Genomic DNA, 15,321 nt, shown 5'->3' with positions numbered 1-15,321 from the left:
GGTCTTTTTGTCCATCTCTTTGGTCCAAAGTAAGATTTCTCTGGATTGCGAGGCAGTTTGTTGTAGATACTCATGGCTCCCAGAGAATGATTCCTCATGCTTTTGGTGATCCCCTGACCTTTCATCTAAAACAAGCATTAGGCCAACACGTCCTCTTGTACACAGAAAACACTGATATCTAATGTACAAGTTGGAATACATTTTCTGAACACATCAGTGTTTCTTAGGGGATCAACAACCTAGGGACCACCCTCAGGACAAACTAAAAGGAAAGCTAACAGTATGTTGTTTGTGCCAGTGGACATATTTGTATTGTGTTGTGCAATGAACACAGCAGCGTCTAGCCCTTCATTATTGTCAGACTGCTTTAAACTCTAAACTAAACTCAATTCAGAGACCTTTTTAGTGAGAACAGTAGGTCTTGTTCTTGACATCCAGGGCTGGATGTACAAACCCTGTTCATCCTCTGCCACTTACTTCTACAGCTTGGAAGGACATGCTGTGGCTCAGAGGTAGAGCAGGTCGTCCACCAATTGGAAGCTCGGTGGTTCACTTCCCGAACACCAAATTGCTAATACATGTGTGAGTGAGTTAAATTGAGTAGCAGGTGCCATCTTGTATGGTAGCGTCAGCCACCAGTGTGTGAATGGGTGAAAAGGACTTTGTAAAAAGTGCTTTGAGCATTCGGATGACTTGAAATACAAATGCAGTTCCATTTACCATTAACCATTTCATCTATGTTACAAATAATGAGAAAAATCATGAAAAAACGTCATAGCATAGCATGTCGTCCAAAATCATGAAAGAAAAGTCATAGTATAGTATGTCGTCCAAAACCTTGAAAAAAGTCACAGTATAGTATGTCGTCCAAAATCATTTAAAAAACGTCATAGGCATAGTTTGTTGTTGAAAATCATGAAAAAAATATCATAGTATAGTATGTCGTTCAAAATCTTGAAAAAAGTCATAGTATAGGATGTCGTCCAAAATAATGAAAAGAAGTCATAGTATAGTATGTCGTCCAAAATCTTGAAAAAAGTCATAGTATAGTATGTCGTCCAAAATAATGAAAAGAAGTCATAGTATAGCATGTCGTCCCAAATCTTGAAAAAAAATCATAGTATAGTATGTCGTCCAAAATCATGAAAAGAAGTCATAGTATAGCATGTCGTCCAAAATCTTGAAAAAAGTCATAGTATAGTATGTCGTCCAAAATAATGAAAAAAAAAATCATAGTATAGTATGTCGTCCAAAATCATGAAAAAAGTCATAGTATAGTATGTTGTCCAAAATAATGAAAAAAAAGTCATAGTATAGCATGTCGTCCAAAATAATGAAAAGAAGTCATAGTATAGTATGTCGTCCAAAATCTTGAAAAAAGTCATAGTATAGCATGTCGTCCAAAATCTTGAAAAAAGTCATAGTATAGCATGTCGTCCAAAATCTTGAAAAAAGTCATAGTATAGCATGTCGTCCAAAATCTTGAAAAAAGTCATAGTATAGCATGTCGTCCAAAATAATGAAAAAAGTCATAGTATAGTATGTTGTCCAAAATAATGAAAAGAATTCATAGTATAGTATGTCGTTGAAAATCTTGAAAGAAGTCATAGTATAGTATGTCGTCCAAAATCTTGAAAAAAGTCATAGTATAGTATGTTGTCCAAAATAATGGAAAGAAGTCATAGTACAGTATGTCGTTGAAAATCTTGAAAGAAGTCATAGTACAGTATGTCGTCCAAAATAATGAAAAAAAGTCATAGTATAGTATGTAATCCAAAATAATGAAAAGAAGTCATAGTATAGCATGTCGTTCAAAATCATGAAAAAGGTCATAGTATAGTATGTCGTTCAAATTCATGAACAAAGTCATAGCATAGCATGTCGTTCAAAATCTTGAAAAAAGTCATAGTATAGTATGTCGTCCAAAATCTTGAAAAAAGTCATAGTATAGTATGTCGTCCAAAATAATGAAAAAAAAATCATAGTATAGTATGTCGTCCAAAATCTTGAAAAAAGTCATAGTATAGTATGTTGTCCAAAATAATGAAAAAAGTCATAGTATAGCATGTCGTCCAAAATCTTGAAAAAAGTCATAGTATAGCATGTCGTCCAAAATCTTGAAAAAAGTCATAGTATAGTATGTCGTCCAAAATCTTGAAAAAAGTCATAGTATAGCATGTCGTCCAAAATAATGAAAAAAGTCATAGTATAGTATGTCGTCCAAAATCTTGAAAAAGTCATAGTATAGTATGTCGTCCAAAATAATGAAAAAAAAATCATAGTATAGTATGTCGTCCAAAATCTTGAAAAAAGTCATAGTATAGTATGTCGTCCAAAATAATGAAAAGAAGTCATAGTATAGCATGTCGTTCAAAATCTTGAAAAAAGTCATAGTATAGCATGTCGTCCAAAATCTTGAAAAAAGTCATAGTATAGTATGTCGTCCAAAATCTTGAAAAAAGTCATAGTATAGCATGTCGTCCAAAATAATGAAAAAAGTCATAGTATAGCATGTCGTCCAAAATAATGAAAAAAGTCATAGTATAGTATGTTGTCCAAAATAATGAAAAGAATTCATAGTATAGTATGTCGTTGAAAATCTTGAAAGAAGTCATAGTATAGTATGTTGTCCAAAATAATGGAAAGAAGTCATAGTACAGTATGTCGTCCAAAATAATGAAAAAAAGTCATAGTATAGTATGTAATCCAAAATAATGAAAAGAAGTCATAGTATAGCATGTCGTTCAAAATCATGAAAAAGGTCATAGTATAGTATGTCGTTCAAATTCATGAACAAAGTCATAGCATAGCATGTCGTTCAAAATCTTGAAAAGAAGTCATAGTACGGTATGTCGTCAAAAATCATGAAACATGAAACTAACCATAATATTCCAGATATGGCCACTATAGTCCGCTCAGTAGCGATTTCGGTTGGTACTGAGTTCCTGTTCATACTTAATCTTAATTTGCAGTTCATAATTATGCAGTTTAATCACTTTCAGATTGTGGGTCACTTGGTGTCATCTGGCAACTATGACTGGATGTGTTTTGCCTCTGACTCTTTACTGGCCAGCCTCTTCTGCACAGCAAAAACAACTTAAACTGTGTTTCATTATAGTGTCTAGATACAATATTATTTAACAAGTATACATGATCAAAGTAATACAAAAAATGAAAAAAAAAAAGCATGCAGTGGTACAGATAATGTCTTGACAACAACATTCTGTCTTCATTTAAATGTTAATTTTACTACTACTGCTAATACTGCTGTGGCACTGAAGCCCAGTGGATATCTTGGTCAGGACACAGTCACTGATTTAACAGTAAACATGAAGATGATAGCTAGTGATAGTGGACGAGGGAGATAAGAGATACAAATGGAACATTGAGGGGAGTATTATTCAGTCACAATTCCAATGTGTTAGTAAATATGCAGCTGCACTACAATGGCACCATCAGCATCATTAGAAGTGTGTGTTATGTGATGGTGGGGATGCAACATGGCTGTGAAGGCACAACAAAGCGAGCAGTGTTTCCTCTGTCGCTGTGAGAGCTGGCTGGTAAGCACCGCTCCTCTTCTGCGCATTATTCTCATCATCAGGAGCTGTTTAGTATGCTGCGGGTGTAAATGGGAGATTGGCGGGGCACTGGGTGGCAGAGGGGGCCACTCTGTCATTAATGTGCCCATCGCTGTTATCATACGCCTAATGACATCGCTCTCAGATGGCATGCTGGGAGCCCGACTGCGGGGAGCCCGGCTCAAACGTCTGCAGGCGCCAACGCCTCCCGTCATCAATTCCACATGTCTCTTCACCAAAATCTGAGACCTCCTGATAATGTCTTTCACGGTTCAGCAGTCTTACAGGGCTTCCCTCCTGCCTGGCCTTGAAATGGGCAAATTAATAGTTCCTTTGAAACAAATTGGAATTACACCCCTCGATGCCTTAATGTCAGAATGCGAGAGCGTTGACGTCCCGGGTCTGACTGCTGATGGAATATGAAGATCTGAGGAACACACTGGAGGGGGAGGACAGTGTGAGGGGGGAGTAAAGATATGCAGGACCCCCCTTCACACGCACATATTCCTCCCTCCCTGCTCAGCATGGACCTGTACAGTACTGTGTGATGTGTGTGAAAGGACGGCTGGAAGTGTTTAATCCTCAGCATTAAGAGGGAAACCCTTCGGCCTTGTGAAACACTGTGAGACTGAATAATCTCACCAGACATTATCCAGAACTGTCTGACTTGATATCATTTTTTACACAGCTGTTTGCATAGCGAACTGTTTAATAGCATAGAATCAAATCTTTATTTATTTTCTTCCTTTGCATCCTGCACCATGTTTCAGTGCTGTACATTTTACAGACATTTCTGACTGTTGGGTTGAGGATGGATACTCTTCAGCATACTGTTGTCTCTCCTTTCTATCTAAATCAAACTGAATTTTCTTGGTGAGACGTCAATGTTGTTCTTAAAGGGACTTCTTTCTGTTGTCTGCAGTGCTAATTACCAATCCAGATTGTTTTGGTGTGAGTTGCCCAGTGTTAGAGATATTGGCCATAGAGATGTCTGCCTTCTTTCCCATATAGCGGAACTAGATGGCACTCGGTTTGTAGAGCTCAATGCGCCAAAAAAATACATATGAAATACTTAACAGAAATGTCTCTTGTCAGAAATCATGACCTGATTACTTGAGATAATCCACAGACCTTGTTGTGAGCAGTTTCATGCAGGAACTATTTTCTTTCTACCGAAACACATCCATCAACGGCATCACAGCGCAAGACAAAGCGGCAACTCATACCAAAACAATCTAGATTGATAAATAGCACCATAAGTCAGAGGGAAAATATGTATTTAATTTATTCAGAATATACTGTTCTTTCCTTTTTTGGAGAACTCCAGTGATTGAGCATTGCATTTCTATAATATTTTAATAAAAATGGCCAAAACTGATGCAGCACAGGCTAAGTCATCATCACTTTTAGCTCTCAGTATGTGGAAGTCTCCAAAGTCTCTGAATACTACATTTCCCATAATGCCGACTGACGCCGTCCTTGCTTGGTAAACACTTCTGGTTTTCAGACAACACACCCTGGCTTTGTAACACTCTCCGTTGAACATCTGTAACCCTCAAACCAAAGCAGAGATAATACTGAAGACGTCACTATGACATCATCAGGGGGTCGGACCTGACAAAGCTCCCTCCCGAAACACAGAGAGGGCGTTATAAGGCAGAGTGGTGCTAACCATGACAAGTAAACTGCATCTTTATGTGTCAGATCAGTGGAAAGCACCTTTAAACCATAATCAATGTGCACTGTTATCTAATGCCAAACCATCTTGACATTGCTCACATTTGAAGCAATGGCATACTTAGCAGTATTAACCTGTAATTATTTTGCCGTAATTTTAAAGTTTCTGTATGTGACATTCGGAGCATTAATATAGTAGCAAACCAACATTTGCTATGTTAAGATGTGGTGCAGTAATGGCGTCCTGAGCAGAGAATGAAGTCCCACTGCCTCTGTGTGTGTTGCCATGTGAGCTTCTCTGTGGTTTGTTGTGGTAAGCCGGTCATGTGCATGCATGTTAGTACATGTATTTATTCCCCTGACAAGCTCATCATCGCCACTTTACACTGCCATCATATAGGGGTGTTTCGAACGACTAGTTTCCCTGTCGACTAGTCGACCAGTCTAAAACAAAGGTCTCTGTGTGGTGTATTCAGGTTCAACATATTCCATTAACTTCCTGAAGCCTTTACCTTCAACAAAGTGAAGTGGATGCATATCTTGCAAGCTCATTGTTGTGATGAGCTGTGTTACCTTCTCAGACTAGGCGGGATCACATCGACTCCTGGTGACAATTTTGGCTGTGTGTGGCTAGAACTTCTAGCAGCAGTAGCCATTGTTCCACGCAGGTTAACATCCAGATGCTTGAGTTGAATGTGGTTGTGCATTGCTCCAGTTGGTGATTATATGTCATTTTTTTCTGACACGGCCTACATGCTACCTTGTTTTCATTTTCTAGATCAAAGTACTGCCAAATTGCGATGGTTTGGGGAGAGGACATCTCTCCAAATTCCCACCGTGCTGTTTTAAAACTCCAGTCTACTCGAGCATTACCGCGGGGAGAGGGACTGCTGTCTGACGGCTCTGTAGCACCCACTAGTGGCGGATGGCTGCATGACAGTTAAACTGCCTTGTACATGAATAAAACCTGCTAATATTCCTGGCGCCAACTAGCAAGGGGGCGGACGTTTAATCAAAGCTACTAATCGCGTGCATCCCTACCATCTTACGGCGGTTACTGCTGATATCGGGATGGTGTCATTATGGAAGCACATTGCCCACCCTCTTGTTCCCCCCGGTTAGCTCTGATTGCACTTTTGCTGTTGTTTAGGGCTGTTTATGGAGTTAGCACTGTTAGCTGCTAGCCACCAGCTTAGCATTCTCCATGTTGAAAGCTGTTTCCAGGCAACTCATGCGCTCTGAGTATCACATAGAGCCCCTTTAATTTCTACAAGCAGTTGAAAACGTCCTAAATGTCTCCCCTCTGAATGAAAAGAAAGAGTCTGGTATCTGCAACAGAGTTACATACATGAAGCTATTCATCAAATCAGTTTTAATGCACATAGGTAGACCAGAGGAGACAGAACCACCTGGAACATTATACTGATGCACCCACCTTCATTATTTGGGTTGACCGATGTTGACGAGTAATCAGTCAGAACAACAAAATCCTTTTCTGCTTTCTCATTCGTCACACTGTGAGTTGAGATGATGCAACATGCAACACTAAATGCAGATGTACAACTATAACCTTAGAGGTACATTTTAAGTGTCTCTGTGGACTGGACTTAAATTAAATCCCCCCAAACAGGAGAACTGACGTATGTTCCAGATAGGGTTAAGATATATGACAATTATTAACCGCTATTGTTGTGTCACTGCAGTCAGCCACTCAGCAAACAGGCCAAGAAACACCTTGATCGATAGTTTTCCAACATTTAATGTGCATTAAGTGTCAGTGATAGAGTAGCAAAATACGTTTGCAGTTCAGATTTATTGGCACTTTAAGGGATAATTCCAGATTCACTGTGAGAGTGTGACAGTGCTTTGGCCTGACAGCAGTTTGTGGTCACATGTAATGATTTGTTAGCTCTCGTAGAATGTAATCATCACTTCAAACCAACTTTACATTACTTAACATTTGGGTCATCTTTAGTATCAAATCACACTTGGCAGTGGATTTAAGGGAATTAGGGTGTGAACACTTCCGTAGCTTCAATTAATTTTCAGTTGCCAAACTTTGCCGACAAGTTAGTGATAATTCCCAAAGAGCTTAGAAACCAAGTCTGGACCACAGACGACTCGCAGGTCAAAGAACCAGAATAAAAGAGGAAGGAAAAAGAACCCAAAACTAATCCTACTTTACAAAGTATGAATACAATCTCTGAGTAGACACACGTCCTAAATATGGAAGATTTTTATTACAAATCCAAGGACAAAACAAACAGGTATGTAACACTTAAAGATACTGTAACTCAAAGATAAAAAAGTATCTTTGCAACACCACAAACAAAATAAGTAAGTGAGAAAATAAGTAGATAATTAAAATGGGGGGGAAATGAAATAATGACTTTACTGGAATTGTACCTTATATGAAAACATGTGACAAATGAAAACTGATTGAAATATAAAAATAAAATCCTCCAGTCAAATGTCGAGTGAAATGCGTTCGAAGACGGTGGAAAGCACTTCACTGCTGACGTCAGACCGGCGTGAGCGTGCTCGGCAGGGAAGAGGAAGTGTTCTGTGGACTCGGAGAGAAAAGCTCATCCCCGCTCTGCTAGCTTCACCTTGTAAACAGGACACTGAGGATACTCTGTGTGGACACACTGTCTGGTCATTAGTGTATGAAAATAGATTGCATGGAAAGTGTTATAAATACATCCTAGTGGCTGGGCGTCAACAGTCAGACACATATCTCTGCTGTAGAAGAAGTATAGTGATGTGTGTGTGTGTGCGTGTGTGTGTGTGTGTGTGCGCTCCTGTGGCTGGATGCTCTGATGTGCTGCTTCATGAAGATGCCCCAAATCTGAGAGATGTCTGTCCGTCTGTCCAGCCTCGTTCATAAAAAGTACAAACTCTACCCTTGAATCTAAAGATATCACCTTTTAAATAGTGTTTTCTAAAATACACCTCTGGTTGCTAAACTATCAGGAGCGGAAGCTAACTGCTGGCTGTCTAGAAACTTTGGGAGGCTAGTAGAAAGTTACGTGTGCTATAGTCTGAACAGAAATGCTAAGACTGGAGGTGAAGCCACGGAGCAGTGGTGTGTTTGCGTCCTCTCGCTCGGGGTTTAGTTTGGAATCTCCTGCTCTGCCGTTTCCTCTTTAACGGAGCTTTCTTCTTCCAGGTGCTCCTCCTCTTCCTCCTGGAAACACAGGACACATCATACAGTCATGTCAGTGTTAGCAATGAACAGAAAGTAAAAACTAAACTGACTCTTCATCCCAATTGACTTACAGGGCCAACTGTCAGTGCCAATGTAAGAAGCAGTGTGTCCTTCATGTGGCGTTGAAGGTCAGGAGTCAGGAGAGTGGATGGACATATAATGGAACTGACCACAAACTTTCTCCCACCTCGACACTACTGTACTGGTCATAAGCAGATATTCTAGAAAGTGACAATTCTACAAACACTGCCAAAGAACATAAAAAACATGATCACTGAAGGGTCATTTAAGGGTTTTGCTGAATCGTCCAATTTCAAAGTTCTTGTCTTGCGTTAGGGGCTGTGCTGACATTTGAAGCCTGGATTTGGGCACTGATAAGCCCATATACCTGTCAATCAAACCACTATCCATCTATTATGTGTTACTGCTTATGCTTTACAGGGTCGTGAGGGGGCTGGAGCCGATCCCAGAAAACTACGGGGGCGGCGAGAGGCGGGGTAAACCCTGGACAGGATGCCAGACAATCACAGGGAGACAGAGACGCTATTTCTGCATCTCTTTGACCAACAACATCATCTGTCTCTGTATCTGTATTCGGACAGAAGACCAGGAGTGGGCGTGATTTATACCAGAAGTCACATTAAATTGGGTAAATGTTGTATTTTCTAAACTGATATTCATTGGTAATGCAACTGCTGTGTCTTCAAAGCATCAGTTTGAATTAATAAGGGCATACAATTAATTCTGTCTGAACCCCACCACTACTAAATGCCATTTAAGTCAATATTAAACACTGTGAAATAAATCCTGAAATAAAAGAATGAAGAAGTAAATGAATAAATATATAAATAAGTATATAGTTCAATAAATAAATAAATGTGTTTTTATTTTTTAAAAAGAGGACATTTTCAGTGGACTATTTTCATTTATCTAAGGGGATGTCTATTTCCTTAGGCCACATTTATTTCCCAGCTGTTCTTTATTGTCATCTGTTTAACCCTTTGAAACCTGAGGAAACAGCAAATTGTCTTAATTTGTCATAAAAACATGGAAAGAAAGCAATGACCAACAGAAGAAAAAATGACCCAAAAAAACAGCAAGAAATTAGTAAAAAGAGAAAATTAAAAACAATAATATTAGTAAAAAAAAAAGAAAGAAAGAAAGACAGGATGAAATAAAGTTAAAATGACCCGCAAAGAGTGCTAAAATTGTAATAAAAAATAAAATTAAATATTATTAAATAATAAAAAATATTATAAAAAAATATTAAAAGTATTATACATATATAATATATAGAAAATATATTATAATATTTACAATATTATAATAATTCTGTAAAATAATTTAGTTTCTTCCCTAGCTTTTTTCTTTTTTCCGTATTTTTAAAAAAATAATTTTCTATAAAAAAAGTTCTTTATTTTTTTCTTTTTTGCATTTTTTTTCCCACCAAGATGCTCATTGCCTTTTTTCCCATTTTTTTTTTTTTTTTTTTTTTTTTTTTTTTTTTAAAGAAACCAATTTGCTCAAAGCTCAAGGGTTTAAATAAGAGAGTTAAAGGAACAGTGTGTAAGATTTAGGGGGATTTAGTGGCATCTAGTGGTAAGGACTGAGAATTGCTGTGAGATGAAACTTTGATTTCTGTCAGTGTTCATTGTTTAGGAGGTTTTTATTGTAGGTAAAATTATCTGCTGAGGTTTCCTCCTCTTCACAAAAAATCGACTTGGGGTCTAATTTATAAAACAATGCAGAGGATCCATACTAAAAATGTACGTAAGGGCAAGAGCCAAAACTTGCGTGCGCTAAAAATTTCTACAGTCAGGCTTCCACCTCACCATTTGCGTTGCCAATTTCCTGTCGGAAGCATGGGTCAAAGTTTTCCCCATCAAGCCTGTTTTTATAGGTCACAACTTTTGCGTAGGAAGTGGCGTACGCCTCTTTCAGAACTCGTTTTATGCATGCACAATATTTATTAATGAGACCCCTGGTGATTTAAACTGATAAAAACACTAAATAGAGCAGTTTCAAGTTAAAACAAAATCTGCATTTTCCGATGCTGCTGACTACGGTGGCCAGTGCAAAAACATGAATGGCCCAATCTAGAGCCAGCATTTAGTTCGTCCGTTCTGGGCTACTGTAGAAACATGGCGGTGAACATGCCGATCTCCTAGGACAAGGATGTGCTTCATATGTAGAAATAAACAGCTCAGTCTAAGATAATGAAAACACAATGATTCTTATTTTCAGGTCATAATGCACAAAAGAAAACCTACTAATTATATTATATACCATTTCTGCAAATAAAGCTCCCTGAATCCTGCATACTGCACCTGTAAATAACCATGAAATACTTGGTTAATGCATGGATATTGCCTGAGATATGAGATGGAATGTCAAGGTTTTTGTGAGTATATTTTGACCGGGTTTTTAAATGGAGGAAATGAACACACACAACTAAAACCTACAGGCTCTGTGCTTTATTTTGATGTATAATTTGTGGGGGTTTGAAAGAAATCTAGCTGCCGCACCAGGCTTTTGTTTCACTACCTCTGATATCTCCTTCTTTCTGATGCAAGAGTGAATGTTAAGCTCTCTGAGTGGTTACTGTGGATTGATAAATATTGGGAGAATCGATAAATATACAAAGAAACTAAAACTGAAAACTCAATTTAGTGTGGCGGCAGGTGGCAGAATGAGTGTTTAATCGGGTTAGCCTGCACCTTTGTCTTTCTGATGGTACAATCAGTGTTTTTATCATCGTTCTGCTCTGTGGTATCACCTCACAGAGTTACACAAAGAACATTAACTTTTTTATATAAATAACAGAACAGCTCCCAAATGTATACGCAGGTTTTACAGCCAACAAAAAGAAAGTAACACAGAGAGCAGGAGTCACGGTGGGCCGACTGAGGAGCCAGCTGATTTAGTAAAACAGACAAAGTGAAAGTGACAGTGGTGAGAGCTGCAGTGGTGATTAAACGACTCTGACAGATACAATTATCCCCCTCCAGAGGTTAATAAACACATCTACACACCAGAATGTGTGATCACAGGTTAGGACCTGCAGCCCACAGCACCTCATGAATCCACATTGCTCCAGCTAGCTGTTCGGCTCTAATTCTGTCAATCACCCAGGGTCTCTCTCCCACACGGACTTTTTGTGTACTCATATAAATGTATAAATATTATTTCTTAAACACTGTAAACTTTCCCTGACAGATCTTCCTCACACAATCTGGTCCATGCCTACAGAAAACTGTTGCCCCTCAAGGCCAGTCACTGGGGAAGCAGTTTTTAATACTGCAGTGTCCCGACTGTGTGTGTGCGCTAATTAAAAAACAGAAAACATCTTTTAACAATAGATTGTGAAGAAGAATTTCACTGGCAGACACATTTAACATTAGACTCTTGGGCAGAAAAAGGACATAGCTGTCCATATTGTATAACAACAAAGATTTTCTCATCTTTAAAAACTACAGTTTCACAAACATTTGGTCTAATTTGGTTTTAATTGTGTCTGAAAAATGATCTTTGCAACTTCACAACAGTAGCATCTTGGCTCTGTGAGGCTGTACTCAGCCACTGTGCTGCTTTGAACTAAATGTTAACATCATTATGCCTACCAGTTCACCAGTGTTCATGTTCATCATCTTAGGTTTAACGTGTTAGCATGCTAACATTTGCTAATTAGCACTAACCACAAAGAATAGCTGAGACTGATAAGAATCACTGGTTTAATGTCGGGTTCACACTTCACCACATTTCTGCCCATTCTGAAAGTCACTATGTCAGATTAGGCGATTGTGGGGTCATAAAATCGTGCCGTGACTTGGCCAACACACATGACACACTACATGATGGTGCACACCAATCATCCCCCGTCGTCTTTCATGATGTGTGTGATGTCATCGGGTTATTCTTGTCCTATTTTTTATGACTATTACTATTATTTCAGTCACTGTGTCTGTTCATGTGCCAGCTGAACTATTACTGTAGCAATGTTAAGTGCCACCAGATGGCAGGAGCTACATTTGAAGCACCATACGTAAACATACAAGTCACTGAATCCTCCACAACAAGTTCCTACAAATGTTTCACAATAAAAGCCTTTTTAGAAAATGAAGAGATTCTCTCAACCTAAGTTATAAGGGGCTTTTAATTTGAAACAGATACAGGAAGTGTTGAGTTTAAAATGACGGCGCAATGTGTTAACTTTATAAAGACAACGGGAGCGGATAAAAAGTAAAAATATAAAGATACAGAGGGATTAATAAATAACGGACCGTCTATAATGTAGTCTGTTTCAAATGAAGCTGGGTGCCTCTGCAGTTGTGGTGAGTAAAAGCCACTATTTTTAATTCATTTCTTTATATCCTCCATTATGAAGAAATAACATTGTTTGCTAGCTTGATGCTAATGGCAGTACTCAGCTGGTTGCTAAAGTGCCTCTGCTGTTTCACACCATCATTTTCCCCTTTTTACTCTGTAAGGTTGTAACACTTTACCTTTTCTCAAGTAAGCGTTAACTATACAAGGGGGGCTCTTTACAGGAAAATAGAAAACTTTTGGGAAAAATAAAAAATATTTATCCCCCCCCCCAAAAAACATCAACAAATATTAAGGAATAAAGATATATGAAACTCTCAACAGAGTGTATAAATTCAAATAACACACGTTTAATTAATTCCTCCCCCCAGCGCCTATACGCACTTCATGCGTAGGTTTAAATGAATAAAAAAAAAAGGCCACATCACAAAACCAATCTCAGTCTTTGCAATCCCCAAAATAAACTCACAGTCCCAACTAACGAAAAATACAATACTGTCCATTTTCAATAACTTTTAAATGTCTTTTGATTATTTTTGAGTCCGTGAAACAGTCACTCATCCAGGCGTGTCAAACAAAAATAGCGCAGATCCACACAGGAAAAAACGGTGAAAAAACAAAAATATGCGATTGATCGCTGTACCTCTGGTATACCAGGAAAAATATATAAAAGAAACGATCTCACCCAGGGACCGCGCAGTCAATCAGGGAAAGTAATCCATCGGTTTGGTCCTGGGCACACGCTCCGTCCTCTGAGGTCGAGATGTCCAGCTGGGATACCGTGAAAGGACAGGTCTTTAAGGTAACCACTGATGGGTTTCTTTTTAATGGTCTTTTTAATTTACTTAATGTCCACAGCTCGTTACTTTTACTTTATATTCAGGTCCTAACGTTTAGGTCCGCCAGCTCTATTGTTCCTTTTCCCGGTCCCTTCTTCTCCGCCTCTTTTTTTCGTCTTCTCCGCCTCTTCCTCCCTAAATAATCTCGTCCATTTTTGTAAATTATAATTTTACACATACAGAAATTTACACCCACGACAGCGGATACCCCATCTTACCCTTATACATGTACAGGGAATTATTTATTTATTTTTTACATAATCGAAGAAACCTGTTGTTTCCCAGATATCTCCATATCTTAAATTGCATTTAATTAATGATTAGGTGACTCTGTCACAAGGTAACATCCCTAGAGGAAATATTAAAAAGGCCAGGGTGTTGTTGTCATACAGTTGTCTACGGCAACAGATCAATCTGTGTTTCTATTGGTCAAAGTGACGGCTGTGACGGGAGCAGTCGTGAACGACAAAAAGAAAATCAAACATGCTAGACTTTCTGTTGGAACATCATGAGGCGTCCCAGACGAGGTATCGGTTGTCGTCTACTATGACACACCAAACGAGATGAAACGATGGATTATCGTGTATGACACACATTGTTGTTCACAATACGAACCGACACCGCACGACGCTGTGTTGAGCTATAATTGGGCTGATATTGAGTAGTGTGAACCAGGCATTACTGGCATTTGATCAAAAAAGGTAAACCAAAATCTGACCTCACCAGGTGCAAAGTCATGACACATTTCCCTCAAAACACCTCATGGTGGCGCTAGAGGACAAATCTGAAGATCACCAATGTCAAAGGGATTTATCCTTTGGGAACCAGGAATGTTCTGGCAATCCATCCAACATTCAATAATCATTTTTGTTTGAACTTGATGATGAAAGAAGTACTCAGATCCTTTACCAAAGTAAAAGTAAAAGTAAAGTTAAAGTACTGCAGTAGAAATTCTACTTGAATAGAAGAATATAAGCATTACTGGCAAAGGTCAGTTTAAGTAGCAGAAGTAAAAGTACTCACTATGCAAAATGGCCCCTTTCAGAGTGCTACAATATGGAGCCTTCACGGTCAGGAGAGATGATACATATATTTTTTAATCATGTGCACAAATCATGTACAACAAGATGCAGTATTTTTTTGTAGTGGCGGTGGTTTGGGACTGTATAAATCAAAGAAATATGCTGTTTTATGTTTCAGTGCTTTTCATTTGTGTGGGTCAGTTAGGATTCACAACTCCTCTATACTGTTAGTTTAGGTAAACCATCTTGTCAGGATAATAAGACAAGATACATGTTTATTTTAATTCTACTTGAACAGAAATGGTTTGTTATCAGAGATGATTTAAAATGGTAAAAACAATATTCCCACTGTGTTCCACTCTGGCCAGCAGGGGGGGATGTAGCCCCCAAATCCTCCCATTTCCCACGCTGAACTGTGATGAGCAAGCTGTGGATGACTTTCACTGGATTGTCTTCACTGGTGAAATGAAGGTTCCTGGTTATTTCTCATACTGAAGTAAAAATACACATGGGGCCCATCATGCAAACCACAGTTTGATAATGCAGATTGAAATTTAAAGTGTCATAAAAGATGAAGATGAGTTAAAGTCATGTATTTCCTGGTTCTTGGTGTGAATAAATCAGTGTAGGATGTACGGAGCTATTTGTGGAGCTATTTGCAGCAGTTGTTAAGG

General features: G+C 38.5%; 1 protein-coding gene across 2 annotated transcripts in view; it reads right to left on the bottom strand.

The window, feature by feature from the left end:
- Positions 1-7,475: 7,475 nt before the first annotated feature.
- The window catches only part of phf14 (PHD finger protein 14), a 100,255-nt gene continuing 92,409 nt past the window's right edge, over positions 7,476-15,321 (bottom strand). For both annotated transcript variants that reach the window (XM_049602769.1, XM_049602770.1), the window contains exon 18: positions 7,476-8,442. In XM_049602769.1, the coding sequence (XP_049458726.1) occupies positions 8,368-8,442 (75 nt within the window). In that variant the 3' untranslated portion in view covers positions 7,476-8,367. The remainder of the gene's footprint in view (positions 8,443-15,321) is intronic.

This window comes from Epinephelus fuscoguttatus, linkage group LG17 (genome assembly GCF_011397635.1).
Source record: "Epinephelus fuscoguttatus linkage group LG17, E.fuscoguttatus.final_Chr_v1".
NCBI classification, from domain to species: Eukaryota; Metazoa; Chordata; class Actinopteri; order Perciformes; family Serranidae; genus Epinephelus; species Epinephelus fuscoguttatus.
The sequence above is the reverse complement of the archived record's forward strand: the minus strand, read 5'-3'. Positions and strand labels throughout refer to the sequence as shown.